Source organism: Gobius niger, assembly GCF_951799975.1.
Source record: "Gobius niger genome assembly, chromosome: 4".
NCBI classification, from domain to species: domain Eukaryota; kingdom Metazoa; phylum Chordata; class Actinopteri; order Gobiiformes; family Gobiidae; genus Gobius; species Gobius niger.
In genome coordinates, this window is record NC_136855.1 from 21,318,989 (window position 1) to 21,341,255 (window position 22,267).

Consider the following 22,267-nt stretch of genomic DNA (forward strand, 5'->3'; position numbering starts at 1 on the left):
GGGGGTTTCTTACTCAGGTAAAATTTAAACTTTTGTAAAAAAGAAATAATATTCATCATCATTTTGGGAGCCACAGGAGTTGGCACTTGGCTCCTTATTTTTTTCTAACTAACTAAAAAGTACTATCAGAGTGAGCCTCTGTAAGCACCGTATCCTCTAGAGTAGATGTGAGACATGACATTTGTAATAAAAAAAAGAGTGAATTAGGCTTTGAAGATCTGAATTGCAACCAGTCCTAGTGCCAGGTTGATGACTACACTAGAATTTAGACAAAACCTGGCTGACATCAATGGGGTGGCAGCTGTTCCACCCCTCTAGATCCACCCCGACTAGAAAACGAAATATTCTCAAATTGTCTGAGCCGAGACTCACCGTTCTGAGAAGAATAGAGCCATGTTCTGCCACATGTGCAGTAGCCTTAACCACTTTACTATTGGCTGTCCTTCTTGAGCTTGACCCTGTTTCTCTAAAGACCTTGAAGGAAGACTATATTTGACTATTTAAACACCAGTGTCTGACCACAGGAATGAGCCTTTTGAGTTGAAGCAGAGCATCAGGGCTGAAGCATATAAAAAATAAGTTAATTTCAAACTCAATTTATTATGTGCATGTTGTGTGTCCGCCTTTGGGGACCACTGGAGAGTTTTGCTCAGTTTTCAATGCTACTGTAGGATAAAAAACAACATCCTGCCTCAGAGTCTGTGACATTTTTAGACCCGAGGACAGTGTTTCCTTCATGCTTTCTATTGTTCCTGCAGCAACAGTGATCCAAGTGGAGCAGTGCAACCAGAACCAGCCAATGGCAGGACAGAGTGAAGAGGCTTTAGGTACTTGAATGTGTAGAATTTGATAACTTGCTCTCCACTTAGGTGTAAAAAGAAAAAAACACAATCCTGTAGCGTTTTAATGAGGCTTTAGGCCATAACCTTAGTGATTTGTCAAACTGCTCCACAGAAACCTGATGTAAACCATTGCCCTTGGCTTTTCTCTGTACATTTTGGTGTTTGACGCCACCTACAGGATGTGTGACCGGCTGAGCGCGCTTTCATAAAAAAAAAAAAAAAGGACCAAAAGACGGGATTATTTAAAAAATGTATTTGTATGTACTTACATACTGGTGTCAAAAGTGTATGCACCAAATGTTACACTGAGTCACAATTACAAAGAAAAGTTTTTTTCTTTCAATTACAAGTATTGAAAAACTATGTACATAAAAAGGGCATGGTGTGTCAAGATAAAGCATGAAAAACAAATGCACAGTCACACAAAATGGTTTTACAGGAATAGTCTGAAAACTAAATCAACAGATACATTGCTGCTCTGACAAAACTATTCACTTGTAAATAATAGTACATCCTTTTTTTGTCCATTACCAGACTGCTCAAAAATGTGCTCATGTTTTTTTTTTGTCTGGTCAAGAACAATTTTATCAGACTTCAAACAAATCATAAGTGGACATCCTATAATTAGAACTATTAAAAATCTCTTATACTTAACATAGCTGTCAGGGCAATAACGCCTTTGAAGCAAAATAGTTGAACAGTCCGTGTGTCCCGCTACATCTCTCATGAGACTTACAGTACATTGCCAATTGACGCCATCTTCCGTTCCCAATACCCAATCTTACATACATTACAATTATGTTTACTCTCGCTGGAGTTTCTTGCTTTTTGGAAATTTACAGATCAGGAATAAAGATTACATAAATACAGGAATGAATTGTGACATGTAATGCACCCAAATGCAGTTTGACAGAAACCAACAAAGAAAGATCATTGCTTCAAAACCAATTGCTCAAAGGAAAAATGTATCAAAATGGCAAATTTAGTAGAGTAGTTATCCTTCAGCTGCGCCTACAAATGAAGCCTGGAGTCTCAAAAACGCACTCCATCTTAATGAATAGAGGCAGCCCAAAACCATGGCCAGAACATTCAACACAAGACAGAAATCTTTCCAGTATGTCGGGCTGGTTTACGTGTCTAAATAGAAAAATGAACTGTATCTGTGCTGTAAATTTTCAGATTTTGGAAATAAATGCTTCAAACAGAACACTCTTTTGTAGCTACAGTATCTTTTTGCAGCTTCTTTCTAGTAACCAGAAAGTTGAGAATTTTGTAACGTCTGCATGTAAAAGCATCGGTCATTGTAATATTAAGATTGAATAAAAATATAAGTGGGCCTTGATGTAAAAAATCTAACTCATGTTCATGACGGTAGTTCACTGATGTGTAAGCAGACATTACTGGTCCTACGGTAATGAGACTATGGACTTTGAGGTAACAATCCAGGTTTGGAAAGAATGGATCTGGTTTCTGTGTCTGGGGTGGTCTGGGACCAGCTGCTCTTCCTGGAATTTTCCGTCAATTTAGTCACTTTTAGCTTTTTTACTGTCATTCCCATTCTTTTCCAGCTTGCGGTCCTCTGATCCGTCCTGTAGCTTTCTCTTTTTGGTCTCGTCCGATTCACTCTGAACAGAAGGACGTGACCGGAAGGTGACTATCATGCAGGTCATGTTATCGCACCCTGTCCCGTCTCCGGATGTATCTGGAGCCAAACAATGATCCAACAGCTGCAATAAACAAATCAAAGTATACATTTTAGTCAACTTACAGCTGCGGTAATCATTTTCTTGTGGTATGGTTTGGCACCATAGATCTACATGGTAAACTTAACAGTACCTCAGGTGTTCCGCCCTGCTTACGTCTCAACTCTGTCTCGCTATGAACCACGGCTTTGACGTGCTTCTAATGAACTCAAGTGAACAATCGACGTGTGGTCTGAGAGCTAGAGACATTTGGCAACAGCCGAGTTTTATGACTTTCATAGTAATTCCGGTAGTGCAGCATTAAGCAGTGAACACAACAGTGTGTTACCTTTAACAACAAAAACTTAAATTTGTGAATGTTAAAATGGTCTAAATTTACATAGCGTTTCTGTCCAAAGCGTTTTACTTCAAGGAACCACTCACCCATTCACACTGTCATTCATCCACCAATGTACAGAGACACTGGATTGACATGATGCAAATACTTCTGTCAACATGACTGTAAATTAACATGCCGCACTCACCTCTTCAACTATTGTTGACAAAGATCTTGTTTTCCCATTCTGGTCTGGCTTGATCCTTTCACTAACAAAATCAACAACTTCCTGACTGCTCAACACATTCCTGTAGACAAAACAGAGACAAAAATATGTTGCTTGCCGTTCAAAATGAGTAAATATTAGGTTTATGCTTAGTGCTTACCAAATGCCATCACAGGCAATGACCATAAAGTCATGCTCCTCATTGAGAGTCAAGACCTTGACGTCGGGCATTGCAGAAATCATCTGATCCTCTGCAGGCAAGGCTTTGTTTCTTTTGTAAAAGTGGTCACCTTGTAAATAAAGGTTATGTCATGAAAAAATTCACATCTACTCCAAAATCAAGGTTACAGCGCTTAACAGTTTAAATCTTTTTAATTATTCTGGTAATTGTGTTAATACAAAGAATGGAGAATCAACTTAGCACAGTGTCTGAGACATGATACACCTATAAAAACTACACCTGAGAGCAATATTAAAATAGTCTAATAAATGAATAATAATGTTGAGCATTCATACCAATGGCTCTGGACAAGTTGAGTCCCCCGTTGACTCTTCCATCCATGGTCACCTTTCCTCCAGCATTTTTAATACGAGCCAGTTCTACCTCATCCTCTGGCTTGTGGTCATATGACATATCTACAGCTTTTCCTACGACGCACAACAAGAAAAATAAGCATACATATAAAGCACTCTTTCCCTAATTGATAAACAGTTAAAAACAGGGAGTCATACCATTCTCAGAAACCACACAGCGAGAGTCTCCAGCATTAGCTACAATCAGCTGCTTTCCTCTGATGAGAGCCACCACAGCAGTGGTGCCACTGTCAGAGCCGGGCTGAAAGAGGCAGGAGAGAGAGAGAGGGTGTTTGGTTAACGCAACATAATACAAGTCTTTTTCAGTATATTTTCATTTGAAAAGCCAATGTGTGAGAATAACCAATAATTTACCTATAATAGAATTACATTAAAAATGTAAAAATTCACAGCTGTACCTCTTCTTTGCCATCCATGCCCGGTAAACACATCTCTTCATCCTCTTCCTCAGAGTCGTCCTCACCTTCCTCTGTGTCTTCTTCCTCGACCTCACTGCTATCTCCTTCCTCTTCACTTCCATCCTTAGAAGAAACACAACGTTTTTACCAAGTACGACCAACCACTCCATCAGACAGAGGAAATGATTGTTCACCTAGAAAGAACCCCTCACCTCTTCATCACTGCCCTCTTCCTCCTCTCCCTCATCAGACTCCTCGCTGTCGTCAAAAAACCTGGATTTTGAATCTCCAGGGCTTTTAGAAGTCAAAGAAGAGCATGACGGGCCTGCATCCCCTTCTGCCTTACCAGCCTTCTCCTCACCATTGGAGCTACCACAAGCTCCATCTAGTAATAACAAAATAAAGTTGGTTATAATTCAACAAATCAATCTCAAGTCTTCCTCGTTTGAGGCCGAGTGCAAGTCCAAGTAATTTAAGACTTGTCCTGAAGTACTATATATCTGACTTACCTGCTTCGCTGCCTCCACTTGCTGCTCTCCGACAGGCTCTCACTTTTGACCCACATGCTGCTCCTTCATCTTCAGTGGTTTTTCTATTGCCCGCCTCCTCTTCAACCTCTCCATTTACACCCGCTTTCTTTTGACCATCACTGCCACCAGCTTTGTCTCCTGAGGAACCAGCGCTTTGACATGCTTTCTTAGCTGCAACTGCAGCACTGTGAGAGAGTTAAGAGGAAAGACCCAAACGGTTACAAAACGTGTCTGTTTGGGGGAAATTACAATTCTCTTCATGCAAATATTGTATAACATTTTACATAAAAAATATTTCTGTACCTCACTGCATGTTTGACTGCATTGCGGTTTTGGCCATATCGCACAAGTAACTCCTCAATAGTCATAGTGGCCTCCTCATGAAGGAGTTCTGCCTCTTCTTTGTCCACTTTTGAAACATAAAGAAGACGTGCACATGGGCAAATTAAACTCTTTACTTCATCAGACCAGTGACCGTCATAAAATCAATATGTCATTTTCTACGTACGGTCATCTTCTTCTGCAACCTTCTCTGTGGGCGGCTCTTCAGTGGGTCGGCCAGCAATCTGCACCAGTTCTTTGATGACTTCTTCTGTGGTCATTTTGCAGTCGATGGCCAAAAAAGCGTCTTCTAAAGCCTGGAAAATATTACAATTAATGCATGTCATCAGAACACATTTTCTTTCCTAAATATTTAGTCTCACTTTTTGTAGTTTTCCATCTTTGTAAGCTTTCTGCTCTTTGATGATTTCAGGGAGATACTTTGAACAATACAAGGCCACTTCCTCGCCTGAAAAACAGGTTTACAATTAAAAATGTCTTGTGCACAGACAGTCAGAATAAACAAATGGTTGTACAGCTTGTTTAAAGTCTCACGCCATAAAATAAAGCAGTTTTACCTCCATGTCCATCATACACGGAGAACATAGATGTGTCCTCATCAAAATCTGGAATGCAGTTGTGAGCATCCTGATAAATAGTGCGTTAAGAAAAAAAGTTACTACAAAGTTTATATCCAACAAAATAGTAATACATACAATAAATAAAACATAAAAGGAACTTTGTGTATAAATCAATGCAAGTAGGAGTGAAAACGTTTTTTTTTTTCTATAGAAAAACTATGTAAAAATTAGCACGGTTGAATCATAATTTCACATAACCAAATGTTTGCTGGAGATATGTGCACCTCCTCACCTCCATTGACACACGCCAGCCTTGCATGGCAGAGAAGCCGAAGCTCAAGTTGTTGTTGCCGCCATCGGAAGAGGTCTTGGATATGTTGGGTTGCGACAAATATGCCCCCATGGTTGTGGTTACTATGGCTTTAAACCTGAGAACACCCACAAAACATAACTTATTAGGTCCTAAATATAAGGATACGCCTTTAACACTAAACAAGTTAGTTAGGTATGTTTTTTGCTAGCTGGCTAGTGTTAGCAACACAACAACAAAAAGTGAATGTATCAGCTAGCCCACATCATAATGCTAACTAGGAGCAACCCGGCTAAACTTCCATTATAACATCTCAGGCCAGGAATATGGTGGCGCAGAGAGACAAACAACACATAACCTGTATCGACGGCTATTTTACCTGTCTAACAGAGCAGGATGAGCTTATTAAATAATCCCAAAGAGGGGAATTCACATAGGACTTTTGCACGTGTAAAAGCAAATGCCGCTATCAACACAAACGCAGCAGGAGCCGTGAGGAAATGGGCGATGTGCGCATGCGTGAAGGTCCCTTCGGTCCAAGCTGGGGGCGTGTCCTGCCGTCCTGCCACGCGCCTGCGTCACACCGTCAACACTTTTGATTTCTGCAAGATTGATGAATAATAGAGTTTTCATATGGACCGAGTCTGATAAATAAAGATGATGATGATGATGAATAAACCTTTGAGGTGATGAACTACGTACTGCCCAGGGAACATTTATCGGATTTAAAGTGCATTTGACATTTATTGTTTCTTCACATTATTCCGTAGTTTGATAGGACAAATATGTGAAATGAATGTTTTCTAAAAAAAAAAAAAAAAAAAAAAAAAAAGGATGAATGTGAGTTAAATGGGAGTTTTATGAAAAAAGTAGACCAATAAATAAACAGGCTACTTTTCTGGTTCTCAACTGGTGGGTCAGTTCCAGTGCCTTTCCCAGAAAACTTTTCTTCTAATGTTTATGTATAGAATCACTACATGAGTCTGTTTCAATGATTGTTATCAGGTTATTTTGATCACAATTTCAGCTTTTTGGCTTATTTAAAGATGCATTATTATGCACATTTTTATGTGGATAAAAAGTTGATATTTGTGTGCATTTTGACCCAGCAGTATGAGTGGGCAGCATGGTGCCTTTACTTTCCATCACAGTGGTCTGTACAGTGCTCCAGGATCAATTGTTTTATAGATTTTCTGGTGAGAGGGTCCAAAATAAAGGCAACACGCTGACCGTTCAAACAGCCGCTGGTTCTCAAGTAACGACATTTAATGCTTATTCAACAACAATAGGAGGAAAATTTTACACTATAATTTCTACAATACTTACTAAATGTACTACAACTAAGTTGTATTTGGGTCACAGCTCGTCATCCCAAGGTGATTGTGGGTCCACTCCGGGCCTCACTGCAGAGGGTTCATAGGGGTGGGTGATATAAACTCATATCACGATTTTCTTGGCCTAGATGTCACAATTTAGTATCTGTACTTAGTATCTGCATATCTACTTTTAGACTCAGGCAACGGCAGAAAAAAGCAGATCGCCACAGGCACTATGATGACTATGGTGCATTAGAGGTGCTGTGTCCTTGGGCAAGACACTTCACCAACCTGCATTGGTGTATGAATGAGAGTGTGAATGGGTGAGTGGTTCCTTGATGTAAATCACTTTGGGTCACATCATCTTGCCCTTTTGCAAAGAGTCCACACTTCATTCACATAAAAATAAGTCGACTTTAAAATGAACTTTATGCATAGGCCTGTTTGTTAACTTGTAATCAGTATTCAGCCAAAAAAGTGTTTTATAATTGTTATGTAAGTTTATGAGGAAAAACGTTTGATTTTGAGAGTGAATTCTTGTTGTTGGGATGTTTGGATATGAGGGGGGACAATCAATTGAACTTGCATTTATTTAAACCTCCACATTGAGGAGATTTTTGAAAAGAAGTGTTGGCTTCTCTTGCTGTGGCTTCTCTTGCTGTGACATATGTGCAGGGGAAAAGTAAGAACGTGTGGAAATAGAGTGTCTGCATATTTTATATCTAGAAATAGAACAGCAGCAAATTGAAAGGACAGCAGCAAATACATTGACTGGACGTTCCACTTAATTTTCTGCTGTTGCTGTGACTGAATGCAAATTGCCATGTTGTTTATGTGATGTTGGGCACTAAACACATCCATCCATTTAACTGACACAGGAGAAGATGTGAGCAATGGATCTATTATATTAAATTATGTGAGCATGATCCGCTGTTCCGGAAACAAGTTCCACCAACACAGGGTCTCTGCCGCTGGGGGGCAATGTGCTCCTCTATGGTCGGGACAACAACCCGGAAGCGGGGAAGAAAATATCAATTCAACATGGAGCGGGAAACGCGAGAGATAAATATTTGTGAAAATAAAGACGAAGTTTGTTATTCTCCATCCAAGTTACACATGTATGAGGCTCAGTTTTTCGGATTCACGCCGCAGACATGTGTGCTCCGCGTGTGTAACGCGTTTCAGGACTGTCTGTACGACCTCTTGCCGGTGGTGGAGAAGGTGTGTGTCCGACAGCTGAGCAGCGGAGGCTCTGAGGCCGAGGAGCAGCTCAGGACCGCGGCCCGAGAGTGCAGCCGAAAACTGCAGCAGTTCCTGGAGGAGCGCTTCAGGAAGCTGTCCGAGCGCATGACCTCGCTGCTGGTGACCCGCTGCCTCACTGTGCCCCCTCACGTGCTCCTGCCCGAGGACCAGTCCCATAAAAACTACCCCCATGCCGTGCAGGTAAGCTATATGTCTGATTAAAGTTAAAACACAAAACAATCAGCATCTTTGAAGTCTTCTGCTAAACAGGGAGTGGACCCATAGCAGGCAATCATCAAGCAGATAATGATATTTTACTAAACCATTACAGTTTACAAACAATATTATTAAGCAGTTTTTCAGCAAATCCTGCACAAAACAAGGATGCAGTTAAACCAAATTGGGGAAATCATGATTAACACTGAATATCTGGACATTTTTAAGCCACTGTTTGCTTTTGTTTTAAGCTGTGTTGGTAAAAATGGGTAAATTCCAGTGAGATGGAAGACGTGAGAATCGTGAGAAATGTAGCAAAAACCTGACAAAAGAGCCACAAAAAACGAACTGGAGAAGAAACAAAAAAGTGACAAACGAGGCGAAAAGATGGTACTTTATTGATCTTACAGATAGAGAAATTTGCTGACAAAAACATGACATTTTTTACAAAAATTGACAAAAATATGACAAAAAAGAGACAAACACGCTTCAAAAAATTCCAGTGAGATGGAAGACGTCAGTGATTTGGGAGCTTCTTATGACATTGAAACTACGTTACCTAATCCTGTGGTTATATATTGTGCATCTGTGATTTTCATTGTGTGCTGTTACTTGTTATGAATCACAACGATCTTCTATTTAGGAGGCGTTGAGACTCGAGTCGTCCATCGCTGAGCTCCAAAGCGCATTCCAAGCAGAGGTGTGTGCCAGACGTGCTCTGCTGGCGGAGCTGGAGGAGCAGAGAGAGGTGGAGAGGCAGCTGGACGAGATCGTGTCCTGGGTCAGAGAGCTGCAGTCCGCCTGGGTGAAGGAAGGTAACAGCAGCTTTCACGACAGTTTCCGCACTGTCATGGAGTCTGTAAAAAAACTGCAGAAAGCCATCACTGAAGTCTACAGCAAGGCGCCTCGACCAAGTGACTGAACTGTTTTACATGTAGACACTTCCATCCGCGTTCATGGCTTTATTAAAGAGCCAAGAGTCTAATACGGAGGTGGAGGACAGGCACAAACTGTACGGTTGAAACGCCATTTTGCAGATGTTTTGAGCTGGTTTATGCTTGAAATGTCTGTAATTACGGAACCTGCCCATGTGTAACATAAACAAACATGATCTTAAATGTCTTCTCTATCAAATATTAACTTTTTTTTTTTTTTAAGCTTTTTGGTTTTGGCCCATCTATGTCACTAATCTATCACTAATATATAATACGAATTTGTGGATTTTTTTGTTCATCTATTTCTTTCAAAATCACTAAATTGAACCTAAACCTAAGTTCCCAAACATTGACCATTTTATTTACAAAGCAAACGACATGTTGTTTATTTATATTGCCACCCATTTGCTAAGATGTTGTTAGTGCACCATCTCACATCGTCATGTTGGATGCGTCTTAATTAGTCTTCTTTGATTTGCAGTCTATGTGAGTGATATTAAGAACTGTGTGCTTTGTTTAAGCTACATTTTCTGCGTGTGCTTAGTTTTACCACTAGGCTGTGCACTCTGCTTTTTGGTTTAACCTGATCCACTTTATCTGTACACAATAAACTCATTAAAAAAGTATGTTTTGTATACACACCTAAGCCTACGGTATGTGTGCTTATTTATGTTGTTTGATCCTAGTATGTTGTAAATAACGTAAAAAACGGGATACTTAAAGACAATCCTTTTTAAGTTACCTACAAAACTACACTATTTTTCTACTTGCTCTAAAGAAAAATAAGTTAAATCCCCCAAACAACAAAAGTACAATCAATTTAATGAGGTATATAATGTTTAAAGTGCATATGACACATTAGACACATTTTTTGCTAAAACATACTTAACACGATTATATTCAAGATTTCTTTAGTTTGGAAATTTTTGTGATGTTTATAGTTTCACTTCCTGATTTGACACTGACAGGAAGTGACAAAAAAGAAGGTAAACAATTTTAAACTGTCGTGCCGACCATGTTAAGTCAATCACCTTCTTCCATGTCATCAGCTTAAAAATAAAATAAAAATAACTTTTCTGCCCAACATTTCTTCATTAAAATTGCAGCAGATATAAAATGATAATTATGCAACTGATGATCTTGCAACTAGTGTTATAATAATTTGTCTTGAGAACCAAAAAAACTAAAAGTAGTCTTAACACAATTGTAAACTTAAACATCAGGTAAAACGTATTTGTCAATAAACCAACTTTTCATTATTTATCAGTACATCATGTTTATGGGCAAGATTAGGGCAAAATGCAATTTATTGTAATTTCTATGTGTACATTAAAACGAAACACTGTTTCATAGAACAACACACTGCCAGTTCAGCTTTACCCAAATCTAAAAGTTTACAACAACAAAAAATAGCGACGAAAATTCGTCCGAAAGGGGGTAGGCTCTAACAAGCTGAAGCTTCTGCCTACTTTTGAGCATCATATCCACGTTATTTATTTATCTATTTGGCTATTCACCTACGCATGTATCTTTCTTTTGCTTGATTACTGTGCTGTGCTGTTCCTATGAAGAACTTTGTGGAGCTCAGATGCTCAAATAAAAAAGATGAATTGAATTGAATTGAATTGAATTGATAATGAGGCTTAAAACGCAACAAAAGCGTGACAAATGAAGCAATGAAAAAGCAACAACAATAGTGACATAAAATCGTGAGAAATGCAGCAAAAACCTGACAAAAGAGAAACAAAAAAGTGACAAATGCGACCTACAAAGTTTTGTAGGTCTTAGCTTTCAAATGAGGCATTACACGGTTGCTCTCCAGTCGAGAAGCTTTTAGATTTGGGTAAAGCTGACCTGGAGAAAATGCGCTCAGTTCAGGCGGCGGTTAAGAGATTAAAATACAAGGTTAATTTGATAAAAATACCAATTACACTCATAAAAATATGTTGAGGTGCACTGAAGCTCGAATTTTACTATGATTACAAAAAAAATCTTACAGTTCGGTCATATCGCTAAGCATTATGGGATTTGCAGCAATTGTAAACTAATGAAGATTTTAAAAGTTAAATTACTGGAGTTATTGTTAACATAACTCCAGTTGAAAATTAGCACTAGCTATTCTAGCTAACTCTTTTTGCATCGCATCAGTAACAGCTTGTTTTGTACTATGTTGACTTGCAATGTCCCTGTCAAATAAATCAATCAACCAATAAAATAGTATTGAACACCACAGTGAGTTGGATGTATTTACCAGCAGTAACTCAGCAGCAAACGGGGTTGTTCCACGGCTATTTTCTCCACTTTTTTACACTGTTTTTGCTGATGTTAATGGAAATGTATGAAAACAGCTGCAAAGATGGCGGATCTCCATGGTAACTACTTGGCCCTACCTTTAATTACAGTTTAACGGAATGAACACATTTAAAGCTATTTCGTAATCTGACCAGTAGGGGTCAGTGTTTACTACAGCACTTTACCCAGCAGCAGCGTGTCCCGACGTTTACCATTCTGATATGAAAATATAAAGCGGATATTTGACGGGTCTGGTTACAGGAAATACGCTGCATTCTTTCAAGTGAAACCAATTAGTCTTTTTTTCTAATTTCTCGTAATAAATAGCCGGAGTTAACTGAACTGGATCATCTCTCGTGCCGTGAAAGTGAAACCTGTGATTGATTTGTGCTGAGGCCAGATTTACGGCTCCCACAAAAAACGACCACAAGTTGAGTCACAACGAGAACATAAACAAGACTTGTGTAAACGGTCAACATTTGTTTAAGGCACGACATTCCTGAAAACACTCGGACATATTTGTCTTTTAGAGTTTTTCGTCCCGTCAGCGGCTACAGATGGGCAAGTGTCAGGGCTGGTGAGTTGACCCATCGCAATTAAGTGCTTGTAAAACAGTTTGAATTTTAAGTAGGGCATAAGGTTGGACTTTTCCAACCCAAACAGACCAACCAACAAACAAACACATAAGAAACCACGCATTTCTAAAACAAATCCCACGTTTGATTTTCTAAAAAACAACAAGAAATGCAACTATGACATTTAAAACATCCCAAGATATTTACACAATATGAACTGCATGACGAAGCAGATAATAAGATATGATTATGACTGGCTCTGTTGCAAAAGAAAACTGAAAATAACAACTACGGCATTATACAACCCTTATAAAAACCATTACCACTGATATGGACCTACAATCTATATCTACATTACAATAAAACCTTTTAATTGTACATGTAAGCATCTATTTTTCCAGTAGTCTTGATCTCATAAAGTTCAGAATGATGTAGTTCTTAAAGTCCTGTGCAGTCACACACGCTCATGTAAAGAGTCCAGCAGTGTCTTTGTGAGCACAGCTGTCCAGTGGTTATCAGTGCGTCTGTTGCTTCTATAAATCCTAAACTTTGCCCTGTAGCACATGTCTGTCCCTCTGAAGCCAGTAAAGGATGTTGTCCAGCTGCCTGAGTACACAGCTGTATGCGGCAGTGTCTGGAGCCTACTGTAAAGTGTGAAAATAAAGTAATCTGAAAGGAACAAGGAACGGCTCATTAGCAACACAGAGCGAGAGTGGGCCAAACAAGTGTCAGCAACTCCGGCTAAAAGGAGCGAGTTTGCATTTGAACAGAAGGAAACTAAATACAGATACAGGTCAGGCTCTTTAGAGAACAACCTCAAAACCTTCACACAGATGTCCTAACTAAACACCCTTACCTACAGCACACAGCAGTGGTTCTCAAACTGTGAGTCACTGGTGGCTTCTTCATGTGATGCTCTGGGTCAGTCTTTGTTATTTTTTGTTAGTTAGATTTTTTTTGCTTCAATAATATATTTCAGTTTGGCGTTTTGCATGGTTTACATCATGAGTGTTAAAATAAAGGACTTTTAATGGTTAGTCAGAGTTCCTCGCATCCCCTTCTCTGTCCATGGTTTACATCCACATTATTTTGTCCTGTTATGCCTGTTTTAGCCCCGACCCGATGTAGTCCGGATCTAATCGTGACCATAGACCTTGTGTTACTTGAAAAGTTAAATGTGTTGCTGGCACTTCTCTAATGGAACATCGTCTTATGAAATGAAATGAACTTATAACTCAACAAGAACCTACTTGAAGAAATGAATGCATAATGGAGTGTACTTTAGTGTCCCCCATAGGGAAATTTGTGCTCTGCATTTGATCCAACCATGTATCCTGCTGGGGCGACCCGTAAGGAGCAGTGGGCGACCGCAGCACAGCGCCCGGTGATCCATCTCCAGATGTTGAACCAGGCTAATGGTCAGAATCACCTATTGTGCATGTTTTTACTGCAGTGCCTATGCAGACATGAGGTGAACATGCAAACTCCACACAGAAAGGCCCCATCAGGGAATCGAACCCGGGACCTTTTAGCTGTGAAGCATGAGCGCTAACCGTTCGCAGAATCAGAATAGTTTTTATTGCCACTGTTGGTGATTTTTTTTTGTTTCTATCGGGCAAACATGTAACTTAGAAAAATACTAACTCTAAAAAATATAAATTTATTGACTATAAGGTGCATGAAGAAGATTAACATAAAAATATGATAAAGACAACTACAATCTGACATAGCAGCGTGAGTGTATTCACGTGTATTCATGTGCAGGTGCATTCAGTGTTGGGAACAGATCTAAGTGTGGACATACCACACAGTGCAAATGGCTGGAAGGTTATTACATTCATGAGTCTGATACAGAGTTATTGGGTCTTGTTATCGTTCATGAGTCTGATGGCGGAGGGGGAAGAACTGTTAATGCGGCGGGAGTTGTGTGTCTGAATGAACTGTAGGCTCTGCCTGAGGGGAGAGGGGTGAATAGTCCGTTTCAAGGGTGAGAAGGGTCAGCTGTGATCTGACCTACACGCCTCCGGGTCCTGGAGGTGTGCAGATCCTCGAGAGGTGGGAGCTTACAGCCAATCACCTTCTCAGCAGCTCGCACTCGCGCTGTAGTCACCTCTTCCACACCGTACCCCGGCGCAGCCTGACCTTTGACCATCGGGCTCACACACACACATTAGACTACAGCAACTCTCACCATGAGCCTCCTCCGGTCAGTGTCCAGCGGTCGTCAGTAACCAGCCCACATACATTCAAGCTCAGTTAAAGAGCAGAGAATGAACTGCATCTGCACACACAACTCTGTCATTTCAGCTTGTGTCACTTTGTCTGAACTCTCCTGTGATTTGCTTAAACCTGTGTCGTTTGGCAACAGAACAAATACAAATAAATATTAAAGTAAATCTCTTGAGATTATTCATAGCCTTGTGTTACCTTAGAACAAAAAAGAAAGACAAAAATATTGTATTGACTTGCAGAGCTGGTAAATTTGGCACGCTTTTAGCTAGTTTCATAAACACAGTCTATATAGTTGGACACAACGATATAGACACACAGGGCAAATCAAGACTTTTCTGACTACCATATGCTCTTTATGCAACCCGAGCTGAAGTGTGAACAGTGGCTAAAATGAGTAAAAAGAAATGAAGAAGGGTGGGATCCAAGCACTAAGGGGACAGAGCATTAAGGACAGGGTTAAGGTGAGAAGAGAAAAGGATAAAGGCCAAAAAGTTGAAGAAGAGCAGTGCAGCAGCTGGCAGGTGTCACAAGCCACAAAGGACCATCTGTCCATCCAGCGCTATCTCAGCGCACACACTCATGCACAGAAACTTTGATCCACATTTGTGACATGCCAGGACACTATATCTTGTAAAGATTAAGAAATCTAATGTGCACAAAATTATAATTTATCCAGTTTGTATCTCAGTTTGACATACACACAAACACTCTGGTGTCTAAACAGAGATTTGGAGCGACACCAAAATGAATCATTACTTGGCCTATAATCTGCTGTTTGCTTTTCCTTTTTTATGGAGTATAGTCGACAAACCTTTTTGCTTCAGGTGCATTTAGAGAGGATCATACCTTTGAGTGTGTTGCCACAAGATTAAACAGTAGATACTAATTTAAGATTTATCTTAACTAAATGTGATTATGTAGGTTAATTAATGCACCTCAGGGCAGTTTTTGCAACGTTTTGTTTTGCAGTAGTAGTAGTGGTATTACTTAGTAGTTGTAATAATAGTAGTAGTATTAGTAATATAATCATCTCCACTCACCTTTTTATGACATTTTTACCACTGAGAAGGAGATCTGTATTTTACCCAAATCCCAAATAATTAATGTATTAATAAGTAATGCATATATTCCTGTTTATCGTTATGTGACACTTCACGTTGGTAAAAATGAAGATGACTGCACAGATAGAAAGCTCCCCAAAAAAGTTATTTTATTTCGTGCAAGAAATAAAAGAAACATTTTTTGGGATAAGAGTCATCTTCATCTTTTCATTGTTTACTTCTGATTCTTGCACACTGCTCAGTTTTGGATGTGCGCGTGACGCGTCCACCTGGTTCTTGTTCAACTTCAAGCGATCAGATGATGTGACTTGGACTTGGTTATTATCAGCTCCTAATGCCAGTCAAATCCTTCTGTGCCAACTACCCCTGTTAATATTCAATATACAGTAAGTTGACAGGATACCGTTGACAACTGTATTTCTGCACCGTATAAACAGACAAGATAAAAGTGATTCAGGCGATTGCTGTTCTAATCTCTTTGCTTTGTCCTCGGTTCCCCCTTGATCTGGTAAACTATGCAAATAAAGGTTTCAAATAATTGCTGACCATGTGGAAATTAGAGAAGTAGTCCTGCAAGTTGAGTAACTCCATTGAAACACAAATATTAGTTTGGCTCACTCTTTCCAAGCATGTTTTTTTCCTACTAACTGTGTGCATTGCTGTATTGACAGCATATGTGTCCATCCCTGTGTAGTAGCAGCTTCCTCTGAACTCGGTGGACTCTCACACACATTGTTGACCCTTGACCCTTCACCTCAAACTATTTGTCGCTTGGGAATGTTAGGAGAGGATATGTGTTAGAATTGTCATGATGCTGCAAATATATCCTGGAGAGATACTAACTCCACAGTGAATTGGACTAAGGCGCCTGCTTGTTTTTGTTTTGTTAAAGTCACGGGTGATCTTCTCATAAAGCACATGTTGCTGACTGAATGAATTAGTCTACTGGCTTTCAGTTGAGTTATCTCAAATATGATGAATACAAGACTGAAAAGATCCAGACTTCTAATTTGGACTAATTTATGGTGAAAGTTCACAACTGTCGTAACAGTTTTAGTGTGTTTGTTCATCTTTGCACAACATATACTTTACATTAGAAAAATCACAAGGCACGTCACCTGACAGAAATGTCACCAAAAGTATATTGATTGAAATATCATGTCGATCTAGTTACAGCACAAAGCTATTGATTGATAGATATTCTTGCTGGAATTGAAGAGAGACAGATGACAGACATGTAATCAGGTGAAATTGTATAATCACGGCACGAGACCGTCGACAAGACCCATTGTGTGACGCTTCTATGGGGCGGGTTGTCACAACATGTAAGGCAAACAAACACCCCTGTCTCATCATTTCTAAAACTGCTTAACTTGGTTACATATTGCGTTTTCCCAGATGATAAATATTCGGGAAAGTATTTGAAGGTGTGTAAAGACAGTAAAGACAACCTAAGTGACCCTCATACACCTTGGTCCATCTTTACACATGCCGCCAACTGAGGGAGGATGCTGGAAAACACTTCCTCTTTCCACAAAGTTACTTCCTGTCTCTGGAAATCCATTTCCTGCCCTCGGCTCTCGCAGCCTCACGACTCAGACTGGTTTGACTTAAAGCTCACATTGTGCGTGATTTGTTTTCTTTGGCCCAGGCTCATGTTGTCAGCATTTGGCTCCTGCCCCACAGTCTGCCATTCAAAATATCCTTCTGGGTGAAACGGCCCTATTCACAACAACTTGCATTTACATATACAGTATATTTATCTGTTTTGTCGGTGCTTACAAAAACAAATAAATATATATATTTTTATAGCATGTAACATTTAGCAGCTGGTAACACTGAATAAAAGTTATGATTGGATAGATTGTTCATGAAATTACACAATTATGGAATGACACTATATGAAAAAAGGAGGATCACAGATAACTGAAGGGATATTGGGGCAAAAGAAGGAAAAATAAGGAAATCTTGGCAGGAAGCAGGGCTGGTTTCCTGATGAGCTAACAGCACGAGTTGGTTTGATACACGCTCAAGGCCCTCCTCCAGTGCACTCCGCAAACAACACATGGATCTCTAATCAGGGTGTTGAATAGTAGAAAGGTTGGATGGCGACTGAGACGCTTAAAAACCACACATGAGTAATTGAATGTGTTTTGTCATGTCATGTTTATATATTTCATTGACACACCCGCTACTAGGAAAAAAGAACTGTCCAAGAATCACATTAATATGTTGTGTCTAATCTATTTGAGCAGGTTTTAAACATTTAACTATATTCCATGAATGACGGAATATTTGTTTGCAATAGGGCTGAAACAACTAATTGATGAATGAAATAGTTGACAACTATACTGTATGTAATCGAGTAATCGTTTTCTGAACACAGACTCAAGTAGAGCAAAAATGGCATGAAAACGTTTTATTTTTTGATGGAAACCCACTTTGTTTTTCAAGTTAGGGTATGTAGTGTTTTGTACATTGAAAATGTCAGAACTCAGAATTGGTACGAAGAGCCTCCAAAAACACTCACTTACACATAGGGCTGTCACGATAATTACTTAATCGACTTATCGTTCAATAAATAACAGATAAACGATATATTTTTGGGCTCGATACTTATCGTTTGTACATTTATTAGCATTTCCCCCATTCTTCCTTTGTAAAACTTTCTAATGGAGGCAAATTGAGTAACATTAAATTTCATTTTTATTGCAGCTTGTGTGGTATTTTAGGATAATGATGATGCACTTTTAGAACAAAGGTTTAATATCATTTTTTTGCCTGAGAGAGACAGTATCCAGTGTCATTAGAGTTAATAATATCGTTTATCGCGATACTTTCCTGCCTCTATATATCGAACTTTGAATTTGTTATCGTCACAGGCCTAAACACATCCTCATGCGACACCCCTTTAGCCTTATGTGAAAAAAAGTACAATTTCCATAGCCCATTCACAGCAAAGCGATTAATCGTAAGAATAATCGGTGAATTAATCGATTACCAAAATAATCGTTACTGGCTTCCCTAGTTTGGAGGATATTGTACCACCTAAATTGTAGACTGCACCTTGCTTGTGATATGCTTGTGATTAATTGTGTTGCCAACTATTAACAACAAGACTTTATAATGATCTCATGTCGGGTCTTATCTCGGGTGCCACTCACTGAGGAACGCCTCATGCCATGGACACACAAACCCTTCAGACTTCCCACGTTCCCAGAAACATAACTCCATTGCACTGTGCAGTTCACCAAGAGGCGCGTCAAACAGACCCGAGATTAGATGTCCCGTCTGTGTCAACACCAAATCAGCCCAGGGCCACAATTATCTGTATCTCCATCTATGTGTTTAGGATTCACACAATATATCCTTTCCCCAATGAATATTCTGAATGTCATTAAACGTGCCCGACCCGGCAAAGTTAATAGTGTGTAACTCTACAGGATCATCTCGTGGTGCTTTTAAGTTGTTGGGCCGAGTTTGCGTTTGTTCATTGTTGCCTCTCTCCCATCTGCCGCTCCTCATTAGCATGGAAACAGGACTGGGAGCGTTTTCACACATACACACACTGGCCATTAATCAACAAGTCAGACCAGGGTCCATTCCCACACATACAACGCCATACACAAAGACTACACTCATAACGCAAACCTATGGCTACACCTGTTTGCCATAACGCTGCAGACAAGACGAGGCCAATTTTTGTCTGTCAAAAGCAACAGACATGTCTCATTCTCTTTTCATTTCAGACCAAGATCCCCTTAATATAGACAATACACAGCCCCCCGTCAGCGGCTCCTTTCTTGTCCTAATGGGATGAAATTGTGAGATATGTTGTTGACTAGACGTCTAATTTGCCGTCATGAATGTCCACATTGATGCGTCAGAGTCATGCAATTAGGAGTAGTGCCCGGGATTGTGTGAAATTAGGATTTATTGCACACAGCTCCATTTGAAATTAGATGAACGAAAATGTATATGTTATCCAGCATGCATTTGAGCAACGAACAGCCTCCTGAATCTCATGCCATTATAGTATTTATAAAGTCTCCTGTCACAGTCTGTATAGAAGCTGAAAAACAATGTGTAATGCATATTATTTAGCTGCAATATAGTGATTAAAGCTGCACAATGTATTGTTGTTATCGCAATATTTTCTGACTCTATCATAAATCGCAAAAATCACTGAGGTCTTTCATCTGATAATTTTTTGCAAACGCCCTGAAACAAAAGCACATGGTCACTTAGAAATGTGTGAAAATGATTTTTCTGATTTTTTTGCTGATCCTAATTTATGAAATTGATGGTGATTGGATGAAAAAATGTAACTGCGTTTTGTTAATTTCACTAAAATGTAAATATTTTAGTCAAACATTGCAATATCTGAATCACAATATTCAAGCCAAAAATGCTAAATGCTACTTTTAAACATTTCTTGATTTTGATTGGAAGAAATGTATTGAACCACAATAGTCACTGGATGCTCTGAATTATTCTCTCTCTACAAATACTTGTAGAGTAAAATTGACAAGCAGAGAGAGTATTCGATCTTTCAAAACTGCAAAAAATGACTTAGATTGAGTTCTTTTTCTAAGTTAATCAGCTCTAAATCCATATGAAAAGCGCGTCACAGATTCAGCCAACGTGTTCCTCTCAACCCACTTCATTTCTGGATCTTTGCTTTTTAAATTACAGATAACTGAGAGCAGTGTCACAGTTAAAGCGAGAATTGTCGCGAAGTATTTTTGAACCCCACAGCCCTTAGATGTAATTACTGGCGGCTCATGCTTAAAATTATTTTATAGTGCAGCCACACAGACTTCAATCAGCTCCGAGCGCATTGTGGCCGATGCTGACTTGTTTACTTCTTTATTATATTGCTAAAAGGAACGACATGGTGAGCCTTCCCAGTTTATGAATGAGTTTATGATTGTTTTATTTCGGGATCTTAGCTTTTGTCCTAAGTATAGACCCGTGTTCACAACATTGTGCATTGTATTTTAAGGATGTTTAAGTGGACTATTAACATAGGCTTTTAAAAAGATCGAGTTTATGTGGAGCAACTGACTCTATTAAATTAAACATTGCCCAAAACATTTAAGAATAAGTGGGTTTTTAAACTTTTGACTGAAACATAGATGATAGAAAAGGAGCCAATATGGACAAACATCATCTTCATCACTCTCACCCTCATATTTGCTTTTTCTAAGACTGCACTTTAGTGTAGTTTTACCTTACCTGTGTGAGCACATTTTCATATTTGGCAACACATTCTGCTTGACTGACATTCATTATGCAGTTAACCTAAACAGTGGTGAATTTAGCAGGTAGGGCCCGCAGCCACAGGACAGTGACATCTGCTGTCTCTGGATCTATCCTCTCTGTGGCAACATCTGCTTCCTCCAGCACTTGTTCCCATCGCAAGGTGGGCGTGTCCTTTGTGCTGCCCTCCGCTTTATTGTTCTAGCCAATCATTGTCCTTTGCTGAGCTTTTCCCACGATGCACTAGGAATGGCCAGAAGGCGCTGATGGGGAGCTCGCGCTGGTGTCTCTGAAGGAATGACTTTAGCTTTACAACCGCGCTTAACCCCCCCGGGAGAGATGACAATAAACACAAACAAAAACAAGTGTGCGGGCTTTCCTCTGCCAAGGAGTTAGGTGCTCATAGACTGGTAGAAAAATCAATTATGATGTTGAATAATCTACAGTTAAGAGTCAAATGACAATGTAGTGGAGGAATCAGGGACTGGAGTAATAAATAGAGAAACGGTGTTCTGGGAAAAGATCAGAGCGAGGTCCCAAGGGAGCAGCAGCAGATGAAGTAGCTGAATAAGCTGTCTGTCATTGTGTGACTTAGGCCGCTGTGGTCACTTTGTTTGTTCAATCTCAACAATGGAGGCAGGTTGATAGAGAAATCTCTGTTTTCCCACAAGATTTAGGCCGAAATCTCTAGTTGCTGATGCTTGGTGCATGTGGGGATTTGGCCTGGTGACAAATTGTAATGCTAATACCAAACAAAGAGAAAAAAGGGAGGTGCGGTGTCGCAGAGTCAATGTTGTGATGCTGCTTCTTTTAGAGCGGTGAATGAAAATGTGATTCAGAAAAAGTCAAGACAGAATTAAATAAAGGGCCCGAATGTGAAACACTCGAGTCAAGTGGACTGGTGGCAGGCACTGAGATAAATGTTCCGTTTTCTTGTTGATTCGAACCCAGGTCAACAAGTCATTACCTGGCACAGCCGAAACACAAACTGCCCTGAAACTCCTGCATTTGTTTTATTGTGTTGACGTCAAACCTGATGCTTTTTTAACCAAGTATTTTTGTGTTATTCGTATGTTTGTTGGAGAAAAGAAAAACACACTTTTAGCTAATGGTTTGTTAAGTTATCCGGTCGGTTTAAGAGTTGACCGCAGAGCAAGAGTTAATCAACCTGCCTCTATTGTTGAGACTGAACAAACAAAGTGACCAGAGTAAAAACCCATTTTAGTCAGTCCTAGGGGAGACGGGGCCTTCTCCTGTTGCTCCTCCACTCCCCGGACCTCCTTGCCCAAACACATCAGAGACTCATCCTCAGTCA

General features: G+C 39.7%; 2 protein-coding genes across 2 annotated transcripts; one reads left to right on the forward strand and one right to left on the reverse strand.

Moving 5' to 3' along the window:
* Nucleotides 1-1,148: 1,148 nt before the first annotated feature.
* Nucleotides 1,149-6,326, reverse strand: ppm1g (protein phosphatase, Mg2+/Mn2+ dependent, 1G). The gene is made up of 14 exons (XM_079555629.1): nucleotides 6,201-6,326; nucleotides 5,804-5,939; nucleotides 5,509-5,578; nucleotides 5,314-5,399; nucleotides 5,118-5,247; nucleotides 4,913-5,018; nucleotides 4,589-4,794; nucleotides 4,292-4,464; nucleotides 4,080-4,202; nucleotides 3,820-3,922; nucleotides 3,604-3,735; nucleotides 3,248-3,377; nucleotides 3,070-3,169; nucleotides 1,149-2,569 (listed from the first exon to the last, which is right to left on the reverse strand). Exons 2-14 carry the CDS (start codon nucleotides 5,912-5,914, stop codon nucleotides 2,366-2,368), a joined length of 1,674 nt encoding a protein of 557 aa, XP_079411755.1. The 5' UTR covers nucleotides 5,915-5,939; nucleotides 6,201-6,326; the 3' UTR covers nucleotides 1,149-2,365.
* Nucleotides 6,327-8,178: 1,852 nt separating this feature from the next.
* On the forward strand, nucleotides 8,179-9,731 carry mis12 (MIS12 kinetochore complex component; the record flags this gene model as incomplete). Its single annotated transcript, XM_079555558.1, has 2 exons — nucleotides 8,179-8,580; nucleotides 9,239-9,731. 2 exons carry the CDS (start codon nucleotides 8,179-8,181, stop codon nucleotides 9,515-9,517), a joined length of 681 nt encoding a protein of 226 aa, XP_079411684.1. The 3' UTR covers nucleotides 9,518-9,731.
* Between the last annotated feature and the right edge of the window lie 12,536 nt (nucleotides 9,732-22,267).

What these genes read in the sequence shown, in the direction of transcription:
- ppm1g (XM_079555629.1), bottom strand. Translation starts at nt 5,914, where the DNA reads ATGGGGGCATATTTGTCGCAACCCAACATATCCAAGACCTCTTCCGAT. An exon ending in AAGAGGGCAGTGATGAAGAG is followed by an intron (nt 4,203 to 4,291) that starts GTGAGGGGTTCT and finishes GTTTCTTCTAAG; the next exon opens with GATGGAAGTGAAGAGGAAGG. An exon ending in CAACTTGTCCAGAGCCATTG is followed by an intron (nt 3,378 to 3,603) that starts GTATGAATGCTC and finishes TTTATTTACAAG; the next exon opens with GTGACCACTTTTACAAAAGA.